Source organism: Astyanax mexicanus, chromosome 25, assembly GCF_023375975.1.
Source record: "Astyanax mexicanus isolate ESR-SI-001 chromosome 25, AstMex3_surface, whole genome shotgun sequence".
NCBI lineage: Eukaryota > Metazoa > Chordata > Actinopteri > Characiformes > Acestrorhamphidae > Astyanax > Astyanax mexicanus.
Genome location: NC_064432.1, coordinates 13,410,781 through 13,436,467, shown reverse-complemented (window position 1 = coordinate 13,436,467; position 25,687 = coordinate 13,410,781). Strand labels below are relative to the sequence as shown.

Below are 25,687 nucleotides of genomic sequence, written 5' to 3'. Positions count from 1 at the left end.
AATAAGAATAATCAAATAACAAAAACAAAGCTGGGCACAGAGGAATATTAACACATAAATAACTAGATAGGATTTTTGTGATATATAATAAAACATGTTCATGTTCTTTAAACACAATCACTCTCACATACAGATGAGATCTCACAGCTCTATTCTCACCAGTTTTAGTCCCGATGAAGGACTCTGTCACTTTTATACAGCAAATAAGCTGTTACCGGCAAAACACGAATAAGCTAGTTCATGCTTAACAGTGAAAGAAGCACAAAGAACTCATTATTTGAAAGTTCTTATATCTCCCTCATCTGCTGACTTACCACGGACAGTAGGTACAGATCCCTCCCTCAGACGAAGTCTGCTGGCTAATCCTGCTGTGTACTATCCAAGGTTCTTAGACAAACTAATGGATCTAGTGGGCGGGGCCCTGGTGGGGGGTTGATGGGTGAGGGGTGGAGTCAGGGAGGTTCTGTGCAGGTTTTCTTTATTGTGATGTCATAATTAGGCAGGAGCATCCAAACGGCACATAGAAGCAAATGATTCCTGACACCAAACTCTTTAGGCTGATTCAATGAAAAAGGATAGATGGATTTTATGGTATTTAGAGTGTTTATAATAGGGGCAGAGAGACCCAAGTGGAAATAAAAAGGTGCACACAGAAAGTGCTCCCTTTAATAGTTCTGAATGGTTGGATCTTTTATACTCTTACATGAATGCTTTTGGGAGAAACCTTGGAGATTACTATTTTAAAGTAATGTAAAGTAATGTAATTTATTATTTTGCAATACGTGTGTATTTCGAGTCAAAAGAAAAAAAACAGGAATGATGCAGGAATGATAAACCTGGCTGGCTGGCTACTGACAGTAACTAGTGGGAGGGGCTGCTTGAGGGGGGTCTTGATAACAGTGTGGTTGTATTTTCCTGAATTGACCATCACAGAATTTAAAGGGGGTGTCACACAGGTTGTTGTTGTATTCGATTTATAACCTGTTGTTGTCTAGGGGCACATCCTGATTCTACAGAGTGAGAGGTGTCCCTGGGTCAATAGGGGCGGTGCTTAATTTAAATTTGTTTAACCAATCCCGAGCCTGCAATTATGACATCACAGCATTTCTCCTGCAGCTCTGTGCTTTGCCTTCGTTTTCAGCCTCAGCCGAATCTGGCTAAGCTGCTTTTGCTGTTGGAGGTAAGGAATTTTAAATATTACCTACTTACTTTGAAACTTTCAGCTGAATTTTTATATAGTTTTGTTTTAAAAGCGTGGCCTACTTACTGCTAGCTGCTTCCTTAGTTCCAAATCAGAATTTCTCCAGATAGTTGCTATTGCTGATAGCCTAATATTACCTATATTAGCTAATATTTAGGCTATATTGCCTAATGGTACAGTTCAGTACTTTTTTAATGTAGTTTCACACTGTTAAAACTGTTCTTGGCTATTAATTCACAATATTCTTTCATATAAATAAATTAGCAACATTTTGTAGCTAGAGGATGTAACTAGCTAGCATGGCTAATTAGTTAGCACTTTCTTAGCATACGTAAATACCAGTTGGCTAGCTAGCCCTGCATATTTAGACTTGGGTTCTTAAAGAATATAATGTATATTGTTTACATAAATACATCCTGCTGGTTGTGTTAACCAATGAATGGTTCAATTAGCAACAGCAGTAGCAAATATCTAAATCTATTAGCTTGGCTATCCAGTCCCAGGATCATCATCCAGTCTTAACCTGGGGACATCATGCACTATAGTTAACTCAGGGATTATTTTAATAGTGATTAAATAATGATCTTAGCACAAAGTGTAGTAATACAGTGTGTTAATAGCATTAGTAATAAAAATCATCTGTTAACTGTGATCACATGATTAGTATATTATATAGTTCCAGGATCATCATCCTGTCTTAACCTGGGGACATCATGCACTATAGTTAACTCAGGGATTATTTTAATAGTGATTAAATAATGATCTTAGCACAAAGTGTAGTAATACAGTGTGTTAATAGCATTAGTAATAAAAATCTTCTGTTAACTGTGATCACATGATTAGTAGGGGTGTCACGATTCTCTAAATCCTCGATTCGATTTTATTTCCGATTTGAGGGTCACGATTTGATTCGATTCTCGATTTTATTTATTTATTTTTTTTACAGCAGAGAGGCCTATGCGTCATCAAATTTAAATAATATATTATTTATTATTATTATTTATTAAGATATATATGTAATGCCATCTAGTGGCTTTTTTGGGAGCAACAGTGTGCACTATTAAAACAGCAACATAAAATAAAAAAATAGGAACAGTCATGTACAAAATAACAGAACAATTAAAGCCTTAACAAACTGAATTCTATCCTACTAGAACAGTTAAACATGAAAAATAAGACTCGGTCTCTGAGAATGACAAGTTTTATATCTTTAACAAAGATATATTATTAACTTTATCTGAGAGAAAGGTTTTTTTTTTATTCAAATGAAGCAACAGGTGTAATCAATCATAAGTTTAAGATTTTTAATCAACCTCTATTTAAATGAATAGGATGCACTGTGTTGGTGCTGCGCCATTTGCGTAGCGTGCTGCGCCGTTTGCGTAGCTTAGAAGGAGGGATCGTCAATCGTCTTTTTGACTTCGATGCTCGAGACCATGAACTCATTTCAATCGATTTTGATAAAATATCGAGATCGTGACACCCCTAATGATTAGTATATTATAAAGTCCCAGGATCATCATCCAGTCTTAACCTGGGGACTTCATGCACTATAGTTAACTCAGGGATTATTTTAATAGTGATTAAATAATGATCTTAGTACAAAGTGTAGTAATACAGAGTGTTAATAGCATTAGTAATAAAAATCATCTGTTAACTGTGTGATTACATGATTAGTATATTATATAGTCCCCGGATCATCATCCAGTCTTAACCTGGGGACATCATGCACTATAGTTAACTCAGGGATTATTTTAATAGTGATTAAATAATGATCTTAGTACAAAGTGTAGTAATACAGAGTGTTAATAGCATTAGTAATAAAAATCATCTGTTAACTGTGTGATTACATGATTAGTATATTATATAGTCCCCGGATCATCATCCAGTCTTAACCTGGAGACATCATGCAATATAGTTAACTCAGGGATTATTTTAAGAGTGATTAAATAATGAGCACAAAGTGTAGTAAAACAGTGTGTTCAAACAATTCAAACAATTGGCTGTGTGCTCTTATGTTGTTGACATGAAAACCTACAGCCACAATGATTGGACGTCCCTATGTTAGATAGTGGGTAACATTGTTATCTTAAATTGTGGGCACAGTATCAATATCAGTATCAGTATCAAAACCTGCTCAAATCTGCTGTCTTACTGTATATATGGAATGTTTAGGGTGGTAAGATAAGGTTTCATGGGCACAAATTAAGTTTAGTTCTGGTTCCTCTCACCACCACTTTGAACAGTTCTGCCTGTAAATTTCCCTAGAATACAGAACTGTATGTTATGTATGCATGTTACTGCTAAAGCCTGATTTATTCTTCTGGGTCAAACCTACGGCGTAGCCTACACGTACCCCGCTACGCAGCGGAGCACGTTTATACTTCTGCGTGTGCGTATCAGTGGCCCTGCGTCGCTCGGCAGTGTAAGACGCAAAGGCGGGAAGGGTGTGGGCAGGAACGTGAGGCTCGGCAGACCAATCACAGTGGCTATCTGGTCGCACAGTTACATTTATCAGAGAGGTCCACGAGGAGCCTACGCTGTAGGTTTTACACATAAGTATAAATTGGCCTTAATCTTCTTATTGAACATCAGTTCATGTAAGGATTTACACATAATGGTCCTTTGTTGTGCCAATTAAGAAAATTGTGTTTCATGCAATGCAATAAACATTTAGCCTAATGTTGAACATAATTTGTTTATTTTGTGGATATTTACCAGGGCTTGGGGCACCTGTATCACTGAATTAATTAATTATTTAACTAATCCAATTATTTAACTTTCCACACAGGACAATGGAGGACTGTATAAAGAAATCAGTGCTACAAGAAGAGAAAAGAAAAGGAAACAATAAAAATATAACAATTGAAGTACATCTCCTTAAGAAAGAAGATGATCACAACACATTCATAGGAGCTACTCTCAAAAGAATGACACCCTTCAGAACCACAAATTCAGCAAGTCAGAAGGACAAGGACAAGCAATATTATATTTTCTACTGTATCCATTCAGGAATTATCCGCAAGGCAAGCTACAAGATATCAGGATGCAAGGCTTACACATTTTTCAAAATTAAAAAATGATTGGCTCAGCCACAAAGTCATTGTTCAACGCACAATGAGCACAATGGACATGATGCAGATTCTGAAAAAGAGGGTCATTTCCAAAGAGTATGTCTAGATTTGGTCAAACAAATTGAAGAATGGATCTCGTTAGGTGTCAAACCGGATGTTATTCTTTTGGAAGCCCATAGATGGTCTAAAGCTCGAGGAAACACTGACTTGAACAACCGTCAATACTTTGTCACTCCAAAGGACATTGACAGCATTCGTACATGCATGTTGCGTAGAAACCATTTGGATAAAGACGATGCCATTAGTTCAGCAAAACTACTGACAAGTCATTGCAAGGAGCATGTTGTATTTTTTCAGCCATTTAGCCCTGAAAATGATCTAATAATTATTCTTCAGACCCCTACCATGCGAGACGGTCTACACAGACATGGAAAGAACATTGTATTTATGGATGCCACTTACTGTACTAACCAGTATAATTTCCCACTCTTTACCTTGGCTGTAAAAGATGAATATGGCCATGGGGTACCTATTGCCTATATGATAACAAGCAGCGAAAAGCAGGCAACTTTGGAGCTAGCTTTACAGAAACTGAGGCACACCTTTCTTACTCCACCAAGGTTTGTATTTCACTATATAATAAGTTGAAGATTTTTCAAATTTGTAGAAATTGTTACATTCAGTGGTACCTTTTTGGAAACAAAAAATAATATTAATGAAATAATTAAGGCAGTACTTACCCTTTATCGTTATTATATAGTGCCTGTTGCCATACAAATGTTTTAAGCTTAGAATGTATTGTTCTGATTTTCTATTTTTAGGTGCTTTATGGTGGACAAGGATCTCTGCGAGATAAATGGACTCAGGGCAGTTTTTCCAGAGTCGGATGTCCTGCTGTGCTGGTATCATGTTATGCAGGTACACTTTTATCATCATTATCGTATACCCTACAATGAGTGTTGTGATGCCCTTTGGTATCTTATACCCCGCCAACAGTCTATTTTCACATCTTCCGCTTGTGTTGTTTAAATTAAATTTCTGCCACATTGCTATCGTGGCAACGGAAAACACAGGTGAAAACACCACTGAATGAAAAAACCCTAGACAACAGATGTTCATTGCTATCTTGACAACATGCATATACCCCCACTCGTTACACACATCAGTGCACAGACCTAACTTTTACATAATAAACAGAATAAAGAATAACATTGCTGTTCCAGCAAAATAACTGCTCACGTACCTTCACGAATGAGCAGGTCAGTTTCCTCTACTGAGAAGCTGCGCTGTTAAAATAGTAATCTGCCAAACTCTTTAAGGGAATTATGAGAAAGTGACATGCTGATTGGTTTATTGCACATTGTGATTAATTAGGAGAATTAGTACAAGGCTTTTGTGCGTTTTGAGTTGAGATAGCAAAGACACACTGACACCTAGGCAGCAGTGCACATTTGATAGCTCATATATAGTTAACTAAAATTGGTGCGCTGAAAGTTGAACTGTTTGTAGTTCAAATTCTGTTTTTCTGTTTTTAGGCTGTGGTGCGTTGGATTTCAAAGACAGAATCTGGAGTCAGTGGATTCTCGAATGGTGACATTAAAAAGGACATCATTTCTTTTTTCTCAAAACTGAAAAGTTGTGCCACAGTAAGTTACTGGGCATTTATGTTGATGCCTAATTTTAATTTACTTTATTAAATGTAATATCTATATTCAATAAATGTACAGTGTACTATTTAATGAATAAATTGCTATTAAACAGGCACACAAATAATCAGCTATTCTTCCTTTTGAATTGATAACAGAGACATGATTTTGAAACAATGGCCAAGCTATTCCAGAACAGATTTGAAGAGTTCCTGGCTCTTTGCACTTACTTCCGGGATCACTGGCTGGGAATAGGAGACATGTGGTCTGATTTTGGACGATGCTACAACCATACAGGCTCAGACACCAACAATCTAGTTGAGAGGTAAAATGTTCAATACAAACAACTATTTCAAGTGCATTTAGAACTATTTCAAATTTATTATTATTCTTAAACCAGACAAACAACAAACTTACTAACCTTAAACTATCTGTCCCACTTTTTTTTTCTTTCTCAAAAACAAATTAGATTTTTCCATTGCCTAAAATATCAGTTTCTGGGCGGCCTCAGGAATCGGAGACTGGATGACCTCATCAACGTACTCCTGAAGAAGACAGATGGGTACTTCCAAGTCATTCATGGTTTGCAGTCAGCCGGCAGAATAAAGAATGCCTCCATGAAGTCAGATGATATCCATACATCAGCCTGTAGGTTGGTGGAAAAAGGCTGGATTGACAGAATAGATCGCATATCCCAGGAAATGTACATTTATAATGTTCCTTCAGAGCAAACCCATGGTCTATCCTATAAAGTCTGTCCATCTGAAAGTTTTTGTAGTTGCCCAGAGGGAATCCGAGGTCGCAAGTGTAAACACCTTGTAGCACTTGGTTTGCTGAATGAACTTGATGCAGAGAAGTTTCCTAATCTGAATTGTCAGATGAATGCACATGCTAGCATGATAAAGCAAAAGAAGCTTTACTCAGTTCTGTGTTTTGACACAAAAGAGGTGGATGTACAAAGTTTATGCAGCGAGAGAACTTTCCATACTTCTGCCACAACATTCCTGTGTACTTGTTGCACATATTCCTACAATGACAACTGTGCTTGTCTTCTTCTGGCTTGTGAACTGTTTGATGTAACAAGAACAACCACTACGCCTACTCCATGCAAGGTCAACACTTTATTCCACTTAAATGTGAATACAGCAGTTGACTGCACTGCAACAGTGCTGGAGAAATTAAATAAAATACTGGAGACTGTGCAAGAATGGCAAACTGTTCCTCAGCCTATTCAGCAGCAAATTGAGAAACTGCATGATACAGTAACAAATGCTAACAGGGCTGTACATACATTTCCAGCAGTAACTAGCGATGTGACCAGAAAGATTAAACCTTTGTTTCCACACAGATCAAAGAAAATAAAACGAAAATACAGAAAGCACATTCACAAGTAGATTGTCCTAACAATGAAACCGCACTTGAATTGCATATGTGAAATTTTGTAACAATGACCACATATATTATGCCTTTCATATGACTATTTAAGACCAAGTGCCCTCTGTAACTCTGTACATGAAATACTGTATTGCATTATACATAGATGTATTGGAATTGCATTATGTTTTTTTAAGAAGACTGATTAAAAATGAAATCACAGTGTCAACTGCTTGTGGTCCAAAAGTATGTGTCAGAAGACTAAAATGTGAATCCTCTCCCAGTGTTTCTCTCAGTCTCTGATGGATCATGCAGAGGACATTCCTAAAAAAAAATCGGTAATTATTATTATTATTTAATATTTTAAATAGTTTATGTAATTCATCCTATATCTACATTCTTTAAATATTATTGCACAAATTTTCATTTGTAAAAATTACTTGAATAAGGACAGGGTTGGCAACTTACTTTGCAGCCTCTGCCTCAGCTTTGGAAACACTCTCACTTAAATCCAGGTCCACATGTCGTCCAAGCATAGCTCCCAGTCCAAGGGCCAAGTCAGTAGCCTCCCCTTCACTGAGGGCAGAGAAGATGCTCATTTTGGTCTTGGCTTTTTTGGTCGTTGCTCCCTAAGCTCTTCAGGGAGGTCCTCTTTCCGAACCTTTGGCAAATTCAAATAGCACAAAAATATAGAAAAATATAAGAATTGAACTTTATTTGTTAACAAGGTAAGCTTAGTATAAAAAAACATTAAATTACGCTAAAGTTACAAACATTTTTTAGCATTGTAAAATTCTTGCTTTTCAGCCCATATTCACAAATTACCAGTTACAGAACCTATCATATCTACTTGACTGTCATTTGAATAATAATATTATTCAGTAATGCGTCTCATTTAGGTTAACAGTAAACAAGGAGACCTAGCCAGTACGTTGAAATTAGCATTTAGGAATTAGTATTTTCTTTCATTGAGAGGTGGAGTAAATACAAACCCTGATCAGACTTCTCAACATATTGTTGGACATATTTTCTGCCTTGATCCTTCTGTCTATTTCTTCTTGGGTGATTGTGTACATTCTTTTGGTCCCTGGTACTGCCAGCCTTCCCAGAACTGGGTAATCTCTTCCCTGATCTATGCTTGCGTCTTCTCTTTCTTTGCCTACACTTTCTTTTTCTGTATCCTTGACCACCTTATACTTTTCTCCTCCTTTTGTTTTGCCTCTCTGCACCTCAGTTTCTTGTTCTTGTTCATCTGTTGCGTTTGCCACTTCTCCATCTTTTCCACTTCCTTCAAGGTGTCTTTCCTCATCATGTTCTCTTCCTTCTCTTCTCTCCTCTGCTTCAACTATACATCCCTCATTTCTTCCATCTTTTCCACATCCCTCCACTATGTGCACTTCATTTTCATCTCTTCCAGCTGTTTCATTTTTTTCAGTTATGCTTCTCCCTTCTCTTGCTTGAGTTGAAATGCCCTGTATCTCCTCACTGGACAAAGCTGAAAGAATCAATCCACATTATTACAATAATGTTTTGTTTAAGCATTTAATCTGGGTTTCTGATAGTCCTTGGAACATTACAACAACAAATGTTCTTAAATATGTAAGGACCTTTCAAACTACGTCTCATTTCATCCCTGATCTGTCTACGCCTGGAAAAGGCCTCGTTTAACGTGAACCATGATGTGCAGTCCAGCTCATTGATGAGTTGCTTTGGAGGATCCTTTTGATGCATATACAAACAGGTAAATCATTTTTTCCAATAAAAAAACTAACAAACACTAACTCTTGTAGTTAGTAATATTTATCATCTATTAATTGATACTAATACTTACATTCAAAAAATACTCTGCATGCATCAACACAAATATGCCACATTCCGATGTGTTTCCTTGCTGTCCTGGCACATGCACTTTCAGGGCTGGCATGGTATCTGGGGAAAATACCCGGGTCTTTCTCCCCATGCTTTTCCACATTTCTGTCAAATAGCTGAAAAAATACGGTTAATAATTTCCTTACTCTTTGTTATTGCATTAGTGCATAAATATACTGATATCATAGTGCAATTCTATATTACAGTTTTGAAAAGAAAATCCTTTAAAAGTCTTTAAAGCACTGAAACATCTGAAAAATTTATAATGACAAAAATTAACAATGCTCATTTCTGATATGTCTATTATTTCTCATTGCTTTCACACCAATTTTCAATGATAAACACATTTTGCAAATACTACAAAAAACTTCCTATAACTGTCCCAGAAAAAAAATATACATTATAAGAAGAAGCTAAGAATTAAATTACTGCTAATTATGTCAAATTGTATTATTCTGTTTTTATCAATACACTTAGAGTGAATTCTTACATTCAAAACTGATCAACCAACAGATGCAGTGATCCAGATTTGTTGGAATGTAAAACTAATTGCTAACTAGTAAATCTTGAGGTTCACTCACACTAACATTACATATTGTACACACATTTTTGTTCTTAATGTATTTCTTTCAGTTAGTGTGTGTGGTGGATCTGGAGGGATATACTGTTATCATATGAACAGCCCGATTTGTATATGGGCAGGGCATGAAGCTTTCGCTCGGTCAAGGCCTCATGTTTCTAGGACTATCTTGTGGATTTATCGAAGTGTTTTTGCAGAATTTCAGTTTCATACCGCCTGTGGGAGCGGCATCTCAGTATGGTTAAAATTTGTGAATTTAAATGATACAGGTTTTCTGAAAACACTTAGCTTTGAAACTTGTGTGGCATTTCATATGACACAAATGTAGCTGTAATCGTTCTGCTACTGAAAATGGTTGTCACTATCTTGCTCTGTTTACGCTTCTTTCGGGTCTTTCTCTGTATTTTTCCACCCCGTCATGTGCTTCTGCGTGTTTCGGCCCCTGTCTAGTGCTCCCGCCTACCCATTTGTAGCCTCGCCCCTCTCGTTCCCAGCCACAGGTGATCCCAATTCTCGGTGTCTATTTATGGCTCCTTTTGTCTCATGTCCAGTGTTTCTTGTACGTGTTCCACGTCAGTCAGTATGTGCGTGTGTGTTTTGTCTCTAGTCAGTGTTTCTTTGTTTTGTTTAATTCCTGTACATTAAATTACCTGCACTTCCAGCTCCGCACCCTGACAATGGTAAGATTATCCTAATGAGTCTTAATTAAATATAAGGTAAATAATTAATTTTAGTGTGTCATACTGATCCTGAGTTTAAGAAATAATTAAGGTTTATTTGTTTTTGCCGTTGCATATTCTTTTATTTTATTAATACTTTACTTATTTCTCAACATCAACCCATGTCATGTCTACTTGTCTTGTGTAATGTTATGTATTTCTGCAAATTAAACACTTTTTTTTTAATAATATTTAAATGAAATAATAATTAATAATAACAAATTCATTTCTTTGGTGGAGGCAGCAGGACCAACCTTCAAATGTTTTGGAACACCTCCATGCTTTCCTTTACATTTACGAACTGTGAGTCAAGATGCAAGGCCTGCAAACAACAGCACAGGAAGAGCATAGCATTACAGCACTGATTTTCAGATTTTCACTTGTTTAAATATTTAAAAATGCGTGTTTGTAATGCCCTGGTAATATGTGTATACCTCTTCGTTTGTACCCATTTTCGTCCCATTTTGATGGTTTGCACTTCATGCTTTCCAGGGAAGCACACAATGAGAAGCCTCCAGTGAACTCTGTAAATGTAGAGTGAAAAGTTAAAAACAGTAAACATATGTATTTTGAAAACTGCCTACATGACTGCATTATTATTTTTTTATAATATAAAATAATACACATTTGTAGAATTTCAGATCAGCAAGTTGCCTTTCAGCCAGCATCTGACTTTTCAAGTGCAGGTGCACCAAGCAGCAGAATAAGTAAAATAGATTACCATTGGATTCCTTGGATTTCTGTTTATAAATAAGGGTTGTTCTATAGTTAAAGTAAATATAGAAATCACCAGCACAATCTGTTACACCCATACTACTACATACTAATGCCAAGGGGAGTGTTGAATGTTAGCAGAAAAACTGGTCCTTTTTCTGCTTTTATTATTTAATGGTTGACAATAGCATGTTTTAACTTCCTATAATTGGTGTGAAGATCTGAACTGTCTAAAAAAGGCTGCAGACAAACAAACTGAAACGTATTAAGGTCAAAACCAAATAAGTTGTGAGGTGTGAAAGCAACCTTAGTATGGTTGAGTAAGGTAAAAACTAAAATTTGAAGAGGGTACTTCAGGATTGGAAAACTGTGAAAACTGTAAATCTCTCACCCAAGGACATTTTCAACAATCAGAAGGTAGTCCTTTTGAAATATGTCCTCATGCTTCGTCCAGCTGATGACAGCTTTACATCCACTAAAGTAAACAGAAGATTTAAGAGCTTAACAGGTTAACACAAACATTACATCAGTTTAAATTATACTGTGTACTATTCTTAATTATTCTATTTATTGTGTGTTGTGATGAATCAGCAGTTGATATTTAGGGATTTTTTGTATTTTACACTGGAGAACAGCTACAGTATATACTTTCACACTACCCATAACCATGTTCAATATATGAGCCACTCATCAACATTTCCTCTTACCAACTTTGCAGTTTAGTGTAAAAGAACACTGGGTAGATCAATGATTTCCGCCTTCTGTGTGGTCCTAATCTATTGTAAATAGACCTGAAAAGATAAAAAAGAAAACTGCTTCATGACATCAAGTTGATTTCAAAATAAAATAGGAATACATGCATATATTTATTAAGTTACCTCATGTGTATGTCAAGTACAACATCATCCAGCCATTGGCCATCATCTAATGTGGCCAATGAGTTCTCAGTCAGTGAAGGTGCTTCAAAAGTCCTTTAGATGAATCATAAAATAGCAACAAGGCATGTTACAACAACTAAACCTTATAATTAATTAAAAATAACACACAGGCTTTTATTTTACATTAACACACCTTTTCCCCTTCTCCATAGCAGAATGTTTTCTGTGCAAAAAAAAGAAGACAGAAATATGTGAATAATATGAAAGTTATATCCAAACAGTTAGCCCAAACACAAAGATTTAAATGTTATCTACACAAACATCAACAACGGTGTCAGGTCAGGACAATGTTCTGCAAAGTACTGCATGTTAACTGGTTTAATATGGTCACAAGATAATTGTATCAATATAATGTTATTAGTGTATATAATTGTGTAATTCCTTTTAACACGTACTGAACATTACCATTAAGCTACCCTAATGTTACTGGGACAGTGTTCCTTGGACGATATAATATACTTAGCATTAGGGGTGTGACGTGACACTCATCTCACAAGATGAGACGAGACAAGAGACTGGGCGCACGATAACGAGACGAGACGCGTTTTTAAAATATAAAAAAAAACTTTTATTTTACACAGTCGTATGAAGCAGACTGAACAGACTGGTTTCTCTCAGAAATTCTATAAAAATAGAAACAATATAAATAATAAAATTAATAAAATAACTTTTCTAAGTCCTATATAGTGCAAACAATAACCAGTCATATTAAGCCTATGGTTTCTGTTTTTTATCCCGAGTATGTTGTAACTTAACTATGTATAACCATAACCAGCAGAGATGTATAGTAACAACGTAGAACTACTTCACTACTTCAGTACTAAAATACTGTATCTGTACTTTACAAACACACACACACACACTTAAACAGTTTACACAGTTAACAGATGATTTTTATTACTAATGCTATTAACACTCTGTATTACTACACTTTGTACTAAGATCATTATTTAATCACTATTAAAATAATCCCTGAGTTAACTATAGTGCATGAAGTCCCCAGGTTAAGACTGGATGATGATCCTGGGACTATATAATATACTAATCATTAGGGGTGTCACGATCTCGATATTTTATCAAAATCGATTGAAATGAGTTCATGGTCTCGAGCATCGAAGTCAAAAAGACGATTGACGATCCCTCCTTCTAAGCTACGCAAACGGCGCAGCACGCTACGCAAATGGCGCAGCACCAACACAGTGCATCCTATTCATTTAAATAGAGGTTGATTAAAAATCTTAAACTTATGATTGATTACACCTGTTGCTTCATTTGAATAAAAAAAAAACCTTTCTCTCAGATAAAGTTAATAATATATCTTTGTTAAAGATATAAAACTTGTCATTCTCAGAGACCGAGTCTTATTTTTCATGTTTAACTGTTCTAGTAGGATAGAATTCAGTTTGTTAAGGCTTTAATTGTTCTGTTATTTTGTACATGACTGTTCCTATTTTTTTATTTTATGTTGCTGTTTTAATAGTGCACACTGTTGCTCCCAAAAAAGCCACTAGATGGCATTACATATATATCTTAATAAATAATAATAATAAATAATATATTATTTAAATTTGATGACGCATAGGCCTCTCTGCTGTAAAAAAAAAAAATAAATAAAATCGAGAATCGAATCAAATCGTGACCCTCAAATCGGAAATAAAATCGAATCGAGGATTTAGAGAATCGTGACACCCCTACTAATCATGTGATCACAGTTAACAGAAGATTTTTATTACTAATGCTATTAACACACTGTATTACTACACTTTGTGCTAAGATCATTATTTAATCACTATTAAAATAATCCCTGAGTTAACTATAGTGCATGATGTCCCCAGGTTAAGACAGGATGATGATCCTGGAACTATATAATATACTAATCATGTGATCACAGTTAACAGATGATTTTTATTACTAATGCTATTAACACACTGTATTACTACACTTTGTGCTAAGATCATTATTTAATCACTATTAAAATAATCCCTGAGTTAACTATAGTGCATGATGTCCCCAGGTTAAGACTGGATGATGATCCTGGGACTGGATAGCCAAGCTAATAGATTTAGATATTTGCTACTGCTGTTGCTAATTGAACCATTCATTGGTTAACACAACCAGCAGGATGTATTTATGTAAACAATATACATTATATTCTTTAAGAACCCAAGTCTAAATATGCAGGGCTAGCTAGCCAACTGGTATTTACGTATGCTAAGAAAGTGCTAACTAATTAGCCATGCTAGCTAGTTACATCCTCTAGCTACAAAATGTTGCTAATTTATTTATATGAAAGAATATTGTGAATTAATAGCCAAGAACAGTTTTAACAGTGTGAAACTACATTAAAAAAGTACTGAACTGTACCATTAGGCAATATAGCCTAAATATTAGCTAATATAGGTAATATTAGGCTATCAGCAATAGCAACTATCTGGAGAAATTCTGATTTGGAACTAAGGAAGCAGCTAGCAGTAAGTAGGCCACGCTTTTAAAACAAAACTATATAAAAATTCAGCTGAAAGTTTCAAAGTAAGTAGGTAATATTTAAAATTCCTTACCTCCAACAGCAAAAGCAGCTTAGCCAGATTCGGCTGAGGCTGAAAATGAAGGCAAAGCACAGAGCTGCAGGAGAAATGCTGTGATGTCATAATTGCAGGCTCGGGATTGGTTAAACAAATTTAAATTAAGCACCGCCCCTATTGACCCAGGGACACCTCTCACTCTGTAGAATCAGGATGTGCTTGTCTAGGGGCCCCAGGTCAGCTCGGTTGCAGCTACACTGTTGCAACGGGGCTGACTCCATCACTATATAAACACCTGTATACGTATTTTATTCTGTTTACACTGTTATTTTATGTACTACAGAGCACAGGGTCAGAGCGCATGGTCAGCCATGCTGCAGTGCAGGGACTCAGCTTTGCAGATGTAATCAATAACTCAGCACAACTGGTGATCAATAGCCCAGCATTCTAACGCCAAGCTGCCACTGCCCAAACGTGTAAAACAACTCACTGCTGGAAGCTGTTTGATTAGAAATGTACCGTAGTACTGTGATTTTTGCTGATCACCTACTCTATGGTGTGAAATTAAGGTGTCAGCATGTGAAGCTGCTTTCAAATAATCATTTTTATTTGGATGCAGATATTTTGCATATTTATGTGTAAAGCTTGACTCATTAGAACAACACAGAAATATTTAGAATTAGTTGTGTCATCACTTGTGCTGGAAACATATGGAATTCAGCCTTTGCTTTTAGCAGTGAACACAAACGATTAGAAGACTTAGTGGTTAACATGTTCATGTAATGTAATGTCTGGGTGGAGTCTCCATGTTTTCTGTAGGTGTCTGTGGGTTTCCTTAAAAAAACATGGAGATCAGGTAAATTGGATTCTGTATATTGTCCTGGTGTGTGACTGTGTGATCAGATATAGATTAGTGCACTGTGCTGGATCAGCTCTTCAGTGCCGGATGCAGTCTTTCAGGTGGACGGTGGTTTCCGGTTAAGAGTATGTCTGTGATTGGCTGCCGCTTCTGAATGGTGTGTGTTGATAGATTGAGTTCTGGGTATAAATGATTGTAGAATGTAGCCGTAAGTGTCTTTGATTGCCTAGAAAGACAAAAAAGGCACTATATAAGTGTAATTGTAAGTAAGTGAGAGCTCGTGCCCAGAGTGGTGGGCAATCTCTCTGGTCTGGTTGAGTCTATCTATGCTTTTTTATACTGGTACTGGTAACTAGTACAGTTAAGTTAAGTCAGAGTAAGTCTGTAAATATCTGCATGTTTGTTTTATTTAAGAAATGACATACATTTTATTTTAATTTCAGCAGAAATGTTATGCCTTCATGTCAATGACGGAAATATTTGGCATATCAATTATTTTTACACAAAGCATCATGGGATATTGGAACTGCACTCTTATAGCAAAAAGTATAAACACAGCCCTTTTAATGATTACATACAGCCATTACTGATGCAGTCATTTAAGTAAAGTAATCTGCATTTAAAAGCACTGGCTAATAGAATGGAATGATATCATCTGGTATCTGCTGGGTTTAAAATGAGACATGTTGTAGTCTCTGGAGATTTCAGCAGTATTTCTACATTAAGTAATTTCTCTTCAGAAGGCTAAATAATCTTCTAAATAATATCTGTAAATACATTTTTTGTATATTTAAAATGTAATATTTAGGAATTTTAGACAAATTAAAGTGTAAGTAAAGTGATTAAACCTGAGGAACTGTTGATGATTTTGTTCATTCATGAACACGGAATAAAGCAGAAAGAACCAGCACAGGTGGAACACAGAACCGCACAGTAAGAGAAAGCAAAAACAACAATCAATAGAGAGACGAATCCCCCACAAAGACTATTTATACTCTCACTGATCCCACTGAACCACCAGCTGTGGGCAGAAACAAGGGGGCAGGGCCAGGACAGAAATAAAAAAGCCTGTGATAATTTGAAGCTTCTTATAATATAGTTATCGGTTATTATTATACACAGACAAGAAAAATCCCAGAATATTGCTATATGTTATTTATTTTGAGTTGTTTTTTCATATAAAATTACTAGTATTTGAATTGCAGTGAAAATGTTCAGACACAACTTTATAAATCTATTTACATCTCTGTTATCCTGCATCAGAAACACTGTGTTATTCTCAATGTGCTTTTCTCACTGTGTTACTCTCACTGTGCTATTCTCACTATGTTATTCTCACTGTGCTATTCTCACTGTTTTATTCTCTCTCTGTTACTCTCACTGTGCTATTCTCACTGTGTTACTCTCACTGTGTTACTGTCACTGTGTTGTTCTCATTGTGTTATTCTCACTGTGTTATACTCACTGTGCTATTCTCCCTGTTTTATTCGCACTGTGCTATTCTCACTGTGCAATTCTCACTGTGTTACAGACAAACCACTCCCTGAAGCTCCGGGAGTCTCTCACATTTTGGTAGTGGCTCCCTGATGCCCGCGAGTCACATATAATCTCCCGGAATTCAGAACGAGTGCCCCACAAACACGCACACAGGCCACACACTTTTTTTCTCTAATCGCGTGTGGGAAGGAGACATAGAAAACAGAGAGGGTTCTGATTGGCCTGTTCTCTGCAAAGAGTCTGTGAGCCAATCAGTTTTTAGTGTGGACGGGCAGTGTTTTTCCCCCCTCACGGACGGGATTTGTTCAGTGACTGAGAGAAAGCAGATCATGGCGGAGGCAATATTAATAATTATTGTAATATGATATAAAATGTTGTTGATGTTGTGCAATTTTTTGTGATCAATTTTTGTCAAATAAAGTTTTTTTTTTCAAAAAAAAAAAAAGAAAAGAAAAGCAGAGGCAGGGCCTAAAATTAAGTAATACAAAAGTAAAGTTTCGTCATCCTTTGGTGTGTGTGCAAGTTTTTTTTGTTTAGTTTTTTTTTTTTTTTTGCAGGGGGGGGGAGGGGGGGGGGGGGGGTATTTACCTCCCTGAAATCAACTTTTGCAACTTGGGATGTCTGGTGTTATTCCCACTGTGTTATTCTCACTGTGCCATGCTTACTGTGCTATTCTCACTGTGTTACTCTCACTGTGTTATTCTCACTGTGCTATTCTCACTGTGTTATTCCCACTGTGTTATTCTCACTGTGCTATTCTCACTGTGTTATTCCCACTGTGTTATTCTCACTGTGCTATTCTCACTGTGTTATTCTCACTGTGTTATTCTCACTGTGCTATTCTCACTGTGTTACTCTCACTGTGTTATTCTCACTGTGTTACTCTCACTGTGTTATTGTCACTGTGTTATTCTCTCTGTGTTATTCCCACTGTGTTACTCTCACTGTGTTATTCTCACTGTGTTACTCTCACTGTGTTATTCTCACTGTGTTATTCTCTCTGTGTTATTCCCACTGTTATTCTCACTGTGCTATTCTCACTGTGTTACTCTCACTGTGTTATTCTCACTGTGTTATTCTCACTGTGTTATTCCCACTGTGCTATTCTCACTGTGTTATTCTCACTGTGTTATTCTCACTGTGCTATTCTCACTGTGTTATTCTCACTGTGCTATTCTCACTGTGTTACTCTCACTGTGTTACTCTCACTGTGTTATTTTCACTGTGATTCTCACTGTGTTATTCTCACTGTGCTATTCTCACTGTGTTACTCTCACTGTGTTATTCTCACTGTTATTCTCACTGTGTTATTCTCACTGTGTTACTCTCACTGTGTTATTATCACTGTTTTAACCTCACTGTGTTATTCTCACTGTGTTATTATCACTGTTTTAACCTCACTGTGCTATTCTCACTGTGTTACTCTCACTGTTATTCTCACTGTTATTCTCACTGTGTTATTCTCACTGTGCTATTCTCACTGTGTTACTCTCACTGTGTTATTCTCACTGTTATTCTCACTGTGTTATTCTCACTGTGCTATTCTCACTGTGTTACTCTCACTGTGTTATTCCCACTGTGTTATTATCACTGTTTTAACCTCACTGTGTTACTCTCACTGTGTTATTCTCACTGTGTTATTCTCACTGTGCTATTCTCACTGTGTTACTCTCACTGTGTTATTCTCACTGTGATTCTCACTGTTATTCTCACTGTGTTATTCTCACTGTGTTATTCTCACTGTGTTACTCTCACTGTGTTATTATCACTGTTTTAACCTCACTGTGCTATTCTCACTGTGTTATTCTCACTGTTATTCTCACTGTGTTATTCTCACTGTTATTCTCACTGTGTTATTCTCACTGTGTTATTATCACTGTGTTATTGTCTCTGTGTTTTTCTTTCTGTGTGGTAATTATCCAAAGGGGATTGTAGCCAGGTTAGCTTTTAGCCTTGAAAAATTCTGATCAAGACCAGCAGGTCATGGGGGTTCTGATTCTGATTTCACTAGCTGTCGACCTGTCAAAAGTTTAGACACTCCCTAAATTTAGTGTTTTTTTTATTATTTTAAAATGAAGAAAAACATATCGTATAAAAAAATTAAACACTCCAAAATACATTTTATATTTTTTGATTATTTAAAGTTGCTCATCTTGTTTAGATGATCAGTTTTACACATCTCTGCTGGATTTTCTCAGTCATCTTTATTTGGTAGAGTCACCTGGAATTCAGGTTTTCAGTTAACAGCTGTGCTGAACTCATCAAGAGTTAATTACTTGAATTTCTTGTCTCTTAATGTGTTTGAGAGCATCAGTTGTAAGGTAGTGAAGAGGTAGATTTACAGGTATACAGTGAATAGTGAATATTTGAGTAATGTTCTAATCCAGATTATGAGAAGCAACAACAACTCAACTAAGCAAAGAAAACTTAGTATTAGTAAGTATCCTCAAGTGAAGTCACAAAGAGCATTAAAAATGTTATGATGAAGGCTCTCATCAGGACCACCCCAAAGAAGGAAGAGCTAGAGTTTCCTCTGTTGTACAGTGGAAGTTAGAAAGTAGGAACTTAGGAAGTAGAGTTACCAGCCTCAGAAACCGCAAGTTAACAGCTCCCCAGATAAGAACACCTAAAAGCTTCTTCACAGAGTATTTTGATTTGTTTAACACTTTTAAGTTACTACATGATTTCTTATGTGTTCCTTCATGCCAGCTGTAGGTGCACCTACAAGCAAGAGTACCCACTTAGGTGCCCTACGATAAGATTAGATGTGATGTGGATGCCTCAGTTAAGGTCAGTGTTAATGATTCAATAGTAAGAAAGAGACTGGGTGAAAATTATCTCCATGGGAGAATTCCAAGATAAAAAAACACTGCTGACCAAAAATGTGATGATCTGGAGCTTCTGGATAACTTGCTGTAATGGAAGCAGGAATTGTACTCTTTATCAGAAAATCCTGAAGGAGAAAATCCTCCATCTGTTCCTCAGTGACCTCAAGTTCAGGAGTACTTGGGTTCTGCAGCAGGACAATGACCCAAAACACACAAACAAGTTCACTGTCTCTGAATGGATTAATAAACTAAATGAAGGGTTTGGAGGGTCTAGTTAAAGTCTGATTGAGATGCTGTGGATGATCTTAAACAGGATGTTTATACTAGAAAATCCTCCAATGTGTCTGAATTAAAATAATTCTGTAAAGAAGAGTGGAACTAAATTCCTCCACAGAGATGAGAAAGACTCGTTACCAGTTATCATTAAAGCTTGATTACAGCTGTTGCTGCCAAGAGTGACACAACCGAGTTATTAGATTTAGGGGGCTAGATTGGTTTGGGAAGTCCTTTATCTTTAATAAAGAAACTTATCATTTAAAAAGTGCTTTTATTTATATTTACTCAAGTTATTTTGACTGATATAAAAAAGTCTGTAGGGGGGCAAGTACTTTTTCACACCACTGTATTAGACTCATATGGATGTATATATGTTTTTTATTATTGTATAGTTGTTTGACCAGAGGAGGATGAGGCTTTGAGCCTTAGTTCCTCCCTGTGTTTCTTCCTCCTCAACAGCAAAAGTAAAATACACTATTTAATTAAATGTAATTAGATTTTTACAATAGAGACTGCAGGACTTCTGAATGAAGCCAGCAGGGGTCAGACCTGCTCCACTCTATAGAGAACTGTATTAAATCCACCGCCTCTATTAAGACTCTGTAAACTACTGTACAAACTCTCTTAAACTAGAAATAATGCAATGTTTCTATTCAGCAGCAGATCCATCCAGACCCATTCACAAAACACTTTCCACCACAGCAAGAATCTAATAAATCATTTAAACTCTTCTGTGTTTGAACAGTTTTATACAGAACTGACTTTACTGATGAAACCTAGAGGAACTCTGGTTTTAACACAACTTTTCTGTTAACTTGTGGTTTCTGAGGCTGGTAGCTCTAAAAAACCTATCCTGTACAACAGAGGAAACTCTTGCTCATCCTTTCCTGGAGTGGAGTCCTGTTGAGTGCCAGTTTTATCAGTATAATGTTTTACATATTCTTTGCAGTGACTGCACTTGAAGATACTTTTTTTTTTCAGATTAACTGACCTTCATTCTTTCATTATTTAGTTGAGTAGTTGCTGCTTCTCATAATCTGGATTAGAACATTACTCAAATATTCACTGTATAGCTGTAACTCTAGCTCTTCACTACTTTACTTTAACTGATGCTCTCAAACACATTAAGAGACAAGAAATTCAAGTAATTAACTCTTGATGAGTTCAGCACAGCTGTTAACTGAAAGCCTGAATTCCAGGAGACTCTACCTCATCAATCCAGCAGAGATGTGTAAAACTAAAGAATGTAAAATATAAATATACTCTGGTTTGTTTAACACTTTTTTTGTTTAATAAATAATTCCATATGATTTTTTATTCATAGTTTGGATGGGTTTAGTATTAAAGTGGACATGAAACACTTCAAGTATTTCGTATAATTCAAAAGACGTATTTTCACTCTAACAAATCTTATAAATTTAACAGTTGTCAGTGAAACTGAATTAAAATAATAAGCAATCTAAATGTCATTTTTTTAAGCAAGTGCAGCGCCATCTTTACCCAAGCGCTGAAAGTGACACGCCTAATTGGACGCCTAACTAACATAAACTATGAGCCTACAGTAGTTCCTCAATGGATAATAAAAGCCAAACAAAAAATGGATGCAAAGGTGGCACTTTTATATTGCCCCTGGGTGTAGTAATACTGTGTGTAAGTTAGTAAAAATTTACAGGGTGAAGAATGAGAAAAAGATTCACTTTCTTTTTCATACCTTTCCTCTTAAGCAGACAGCTGTTCTTCGTTGTGGCTAGCGGCGCTGAAGCGCGAGAATAGACGAATAGAGCCCACCCAGCAGAGCAGCGAGAGGTACTGAAAGTCTAGATAAGCTGACAGTTAAAAGATAACATAGCTAGCGTTAGCTACGTATCTAGCTATCTTACCATAGCTAGCCAACGCTAGCTAACTAACTAACACTAACTAGATGAAGCTAAGTACCCAGTAAGCCTTCTAACTTCCAAACTGAACGGTTTATCAACCAAACAGCGCCTTAGTGTTTCAATATCCACTTAAATCATGTACGTTTCATTCAGTCCTAATGAAAGAAAAGACACCTCCAAAACCTCTCAGAAAAGCATCTAAAAATTTCTGCTCAGGTTTATGCAGGGAAGATCTCTGAGCAAATGGTCCACGTTAGCCTAGTTCAGCTTCGTCTTCATCCATAATCTCCACAAACAACAAGCTCTTTTCCTTAACCCTGACCGCTATCGGTGTACCTGGGCTCTTCAACCAACCAAACTCGTGACGTCACCAGTGCTGCACGGGCAACATGGCGGCGCACTAGCGCAATAATTTAGTGTGTAAAGATTTTATATAAAAAATATCCCCCCCAAATAAATTCCATTATATTTAATTACTCTTTGAAATGTTGTTTTCATGATGATGTTTCATGTCCACTTTAATCTACAATACAGAACCTTTTAAAATAATGAAAAAACAATGAATTTAAAGTACCAATATGTAACTAATTTTCAGTAGTAAATGATAAAATGATCAGGATGTATCATCAGATATTAAGGAAACATGTTGAGTGAAAGCATTGACAGCTCTTGTCAGCAGGGATTCACCCCATTCGTTCATATTTTAAGTGTGCAGTCCGCCCCGGAGTTTGTGTCAGTTTTGTCCTCTGACTCCTCCTGCTGCTCCTTCCCCAACACTAACTTCTGCCCCGAGGTTGCCAGCACCTACAGCGAGCGCAGCACAGCAAAAGAGCTAGCAGAGCTGGTTCAGTTACACCTCAGCTGCTACACAGCTTAAAAAGCCTCAGCATGTCTCAAAAATGTTCAGTGACCAAAGAAGGAATATAACAAGACTGAATATTGGCAGTGAGTTTGAAAGTTGGAGACTTAGAGCTTAAATAAACTACAAGACCGAGCTGCTACTTTTCTCCTGAACAGGTAAGCTAACTGGCTAGATAATTCAGTCAGGTACTTTCGCAGAGCTCCCGCGGGATGGCACATCGTGGAGCACGCGCGGTCCGGCACATCACAGAGCTTTAGCTCTCCCTCGTGTAACATACAGTCAATATAACGCTAGACACGGGTTTTAGAAGAGTTTTTAATTGCTGTATTCCTCCTCTCATTCGTACTCTTTAGTTCTCTGCCTCTCCTACTAGTCTAAACTTTGTGTAGATTCAGCCTCCTGCATTTGGCAACCCAAATAAGCTTTGTGGCTGGGGAGGAGTGGGCGGGGCAGACTACTCTCTGTGATGTTTTGAAATTGGCCTGCTGTAGTCATTTCAAACGCTCGCTCTCAGTTCCTACATTCCTAATGTAATGTAGTGTAATGTAATGTAATGAAATGTAATGTAGTGTAATGTAATGTAATGAAATGTAATGTAGTGTAATGTAATGTAATGAAATGTAATGTAGTGTAATTTAATTTAATGTAATGTAGTGTAATGTAATGTAGTGTAATGTAATGTAGTGTAATGTAATGTAGTGTAATGTAGTGTAATGTAATGTAGTGTAATGCAATGTAGTGTAATGTAATGTAATGTAGTGTAGTGTAGTGTAATGTAATGTAATGTAGTGTAATGTAATGTAGTGTAATGCAATGCAATGTAGTGTAGTATAATGTAGTGTAATGTAATGTAATGTAATGTAATGTAGTGTAATGCAATGTAGTGTAGTGTAATGTAATGCAGTGTAATGTAATGTAGTGTAATGTAATGTAGTGTAATGCAATGTAGTGTAGTGTAATGTAATGTAGTGTAATGTAGTGTAGTGTAATGTAATGTAGTGTAATGTAATGTAGTGTAGTGTACTGTAATATATTGTAAGGTTATGTAGTGTAATGTAATGTAGTGTAGTGTACTGTAATATATTGTAAGGTTATGTAGTGTAATGTAATGTAGTGTACTGTAATATATTGTAAGGTAATGTAGTGTAATGTAGTGTAGTGTAATGTACTGTAATATATTATAATGTAATGTAGTGTAATGTAATATAGTGTAGTGTAATATAGTGTAATGTAATGTAATGTAGTGTAATGTAATGTAGTGTAATGTAATGTAATGAAATGTAGTGTAATGTAATGTAACTTTGTGTAGATTCAGCCTCCTGCATTTGGCAACCCAAATAAGCTTTGTGGCTGGGGAGGAGTGGGCGGGGCAGACTACTCTCTGTGATGTTTTGAAAATTGGACTGCTGTAGTCATTTCAAACGTTCGCTCCTACATTCCTAATGTAATGTAGTGTAATGTAATGTAATGAAATGTAACGTAGTGTAATTTAATTTAATGTAATGTAGTGTAATGTAATGTAATGTAATGTAGTGTAATGTAATGTAGTGTAATGCAATGTATTGTAGTGTAATGTAACGTAGTGTAATGTAGTGTAGTGTAATGTAATGTAATGTAATGTAGTGTAATGTAGTGTAGTGTAATGTAATGTAGTGTAATGTAATGTGGTGTAGTGTACTGTAATATATTGTAAGGTTATGTAGTGTAATGTAATGTAGTGTAGTGTACTGTAATATATTGTAAGGTTATGTAGTGTAATGTAATGTAGTGTACTGTAATATATTGTAAGGTAATGTAGTGTAATGTAGTGTAGTGTAATGTACTGTAATATATTATAATGTAATGTAGTGTAATGTAATGTAATGTAGTGTAATGTAATACAGTGTAGTGTAATATAGTGTAGTGTAATATAGTGTAATGTAATGTAGTGTAATGTAATGTAGTGTAATGTAATGTAATGAAATGTAGTGTAATGTAATGTAATATAGTGTAGTGTAATATAGTGTAATGTAATGTAGTGTAATGTAATGTAGTGTAATGTAGTGTAATGTAATGTAATATAGTGTAGTGTAATATAGTGTAATGTAATGTAGTGTAATGTAATGTAATAAAATGTAGTGTAATGTAGTGTAATGTAATGTAGTGTAATGTAATGTAGTGTACTGTAATATAGTGTAGTGTAATATAGTGTAATGTAATGTAGTGTAATGTAATATAGTGTAGTGTAATATAGTGTAATGTAATGTAGTGTAATGTAATATAGTGTAGTGTAATACAGTGTAATGTAATGTAGTGTAGTGTAATGTAATATAGTGTAATGTAATGTAGTGTAATGTAATATAGTGTAGTGTAATATAGTGTAATGTAATGTAATGTAGTGTAATGTAATATAGTGTAGTGTAATACAGTGTAATGTAATGTAGTGTAATGTAATATAGTGTAGTGTAATACAGTGTAATGTAATGTAATGTAGTGTAATGTAATATAGTGTAGTGTAATATAGTGTAATGTAATGTAATGTAGTGTAATGTAATATAGTGTAGTGTAATATAGTGTAATGTAATGTAGTGTAATGTAATATAGTGTAGTGTAATACAGTGTAATGTAATGTAGTGTAGTGTAATGTAATATAGTGTAATGTAATGTAGTGTAATGTAATGTAGTGTAGTGTAATGTGAGTTCATGTGTGAATGGCTGGAGCCATTCACACATGAAGATAATTGTGCTATGGAGATAATTGTGCTGATGAATAATGAATGGTCATGCCATCCATCCTGCATGCGCTGCGCTGCTGCCGATCACATCTGAAACACGTGAATCACGTGCAGTTTAAACTCATCTGACTTCTGAA

General features: G+C 36.0%; 2 protein-coding genes across 6 annotated transcripts; one reads left to right on the top strand and one right to left on the bottom strand.

Moving 5' to 3' along the window:
- Positions 1-1,002: 1,002 nt before the first annotated feature.
- Positions 1,003-7,315, top strand: LOC111197085 (uncharacterized). Of its 2 annotated transcripts, XM_049472611.1 has the most exons (6): positions 1,003-1,180; positions 3,993-4,895; positions 5,097-5,193; positions 5,811-5,921; positions 6,080-6,246; positions 6,391-7,315. In XM_049472611.1, exons 2-6 carry the CDS (start codon positions 4,540-4,542, stop codon positions 7,313-7,315), a joined length of 1,656 nt encoding a protein of 551 aa, XP_049328568.1. In that variant the 5' UTR covers positions 1,003-1,180; positions 3,993-4,539. The 2 variants fall into 2 exon arrangements, with proteins under 2 accessions (XP_049328568.1, XP_049328569.1); XM_049472612.1 differs by lacking the exon at positions 1,003-1,180 and having other exon boundaries at positions 3,511-4,895.
- LOC111197086 (uncharacterized) lies at positions 7,024-14,906 on the bottom strand. Of its 4 annotated transcripts, none has more exons than XR_007429568.1 (12): positions 14,674-14,906; positions 12,249-12,278; positions 12,056-12,148; positions 11,885-11,968; positions 11,569-11,652; positions 10,898-10,987; positions 10,718-10,785; positions 9,127-9,280; positions 8,903-9,014; positions 8,288-8,790; positions 7,801-7,956; positions 7,024-7,619 (listed from the first exon to the last, which is right to left on the bottom strand). XR_007429568.1 is itself a non-coding variant. In XM_049472613.1 (5 exons), the coding sequence occupies exons 1-4, from the start codon at positions 9,265-9,267 to the stop codon at positions 7,891-7,893; spliced, it is 822 nt and encodes a 273-aa protein (XP_049328570.1). In that variant the 5' UTR covers positions 9,268-10,704; the 3' UTR covers positions 7,024-7,619; positions 7,764-7,890. The 4 variants fall into 4 exon arrangements, 1 of the variants encoding a protein (XP_049328570.1); XR_007429566.1 differs by having other exon boundaries at positions 7,764-7,956; positions 14,674-14,900; XR_007429567.1 differs by lacking the exons at positions 8,288-8,790; positions 8,903-9,014 and having other exon boundaries at positions 7,764-7,956; positions 14,674-14,900.
- Between the last annotated feature and the right edge of the window lie 10,781 nt (positions 14,907-25,687).

Bases quoted from the DNA above. Each gene is read 5' to 3' on its own strand.
- LOC111197085 (XM_049472611.1), top strand. From the start codon at position 4,540: ATGTTGCGTAGAAACCATTTGGATAAAGACGATGCCATTAGTTCAGCA. The intron at 5,194-5,810 runs GTACACTTTTAT...TTCTGTTTTTAG, and splicing joins GCTGGTATCATGTTATGCAG to GCTGTGGTGCGTTGGATTTC. The intron at 6,247-6,390 runs GTAAAATGTTCA...AAAACAAATTAG, and splicing joins ACCAACAATCTAGTTGAGAG to ATTTTTCCATTGCCTAAAAT.
- LOC111197086 (XM_049472613.1), bottom strand. From the start codon at position 9,267: ATGTGGAAAAGCATGGGGAGAAAGACCCGGGTATTTTCCCCAGATACC. The intron at 8,791-8,902 runs GTCCTTACATAT...TGATTCTTTCAG, and splicing joins AATGAGACGTAGTTTGAAAG to CTTTGTCCAGTGAGGAGATA. The intron at 7,957-8,287 runs GTTTGTATTTAC...AATTTGCCAAAG, and splicing joins TGTTGAGAAGTCTGATCAGG to GTTCGGAAAGAGGACCTCCC.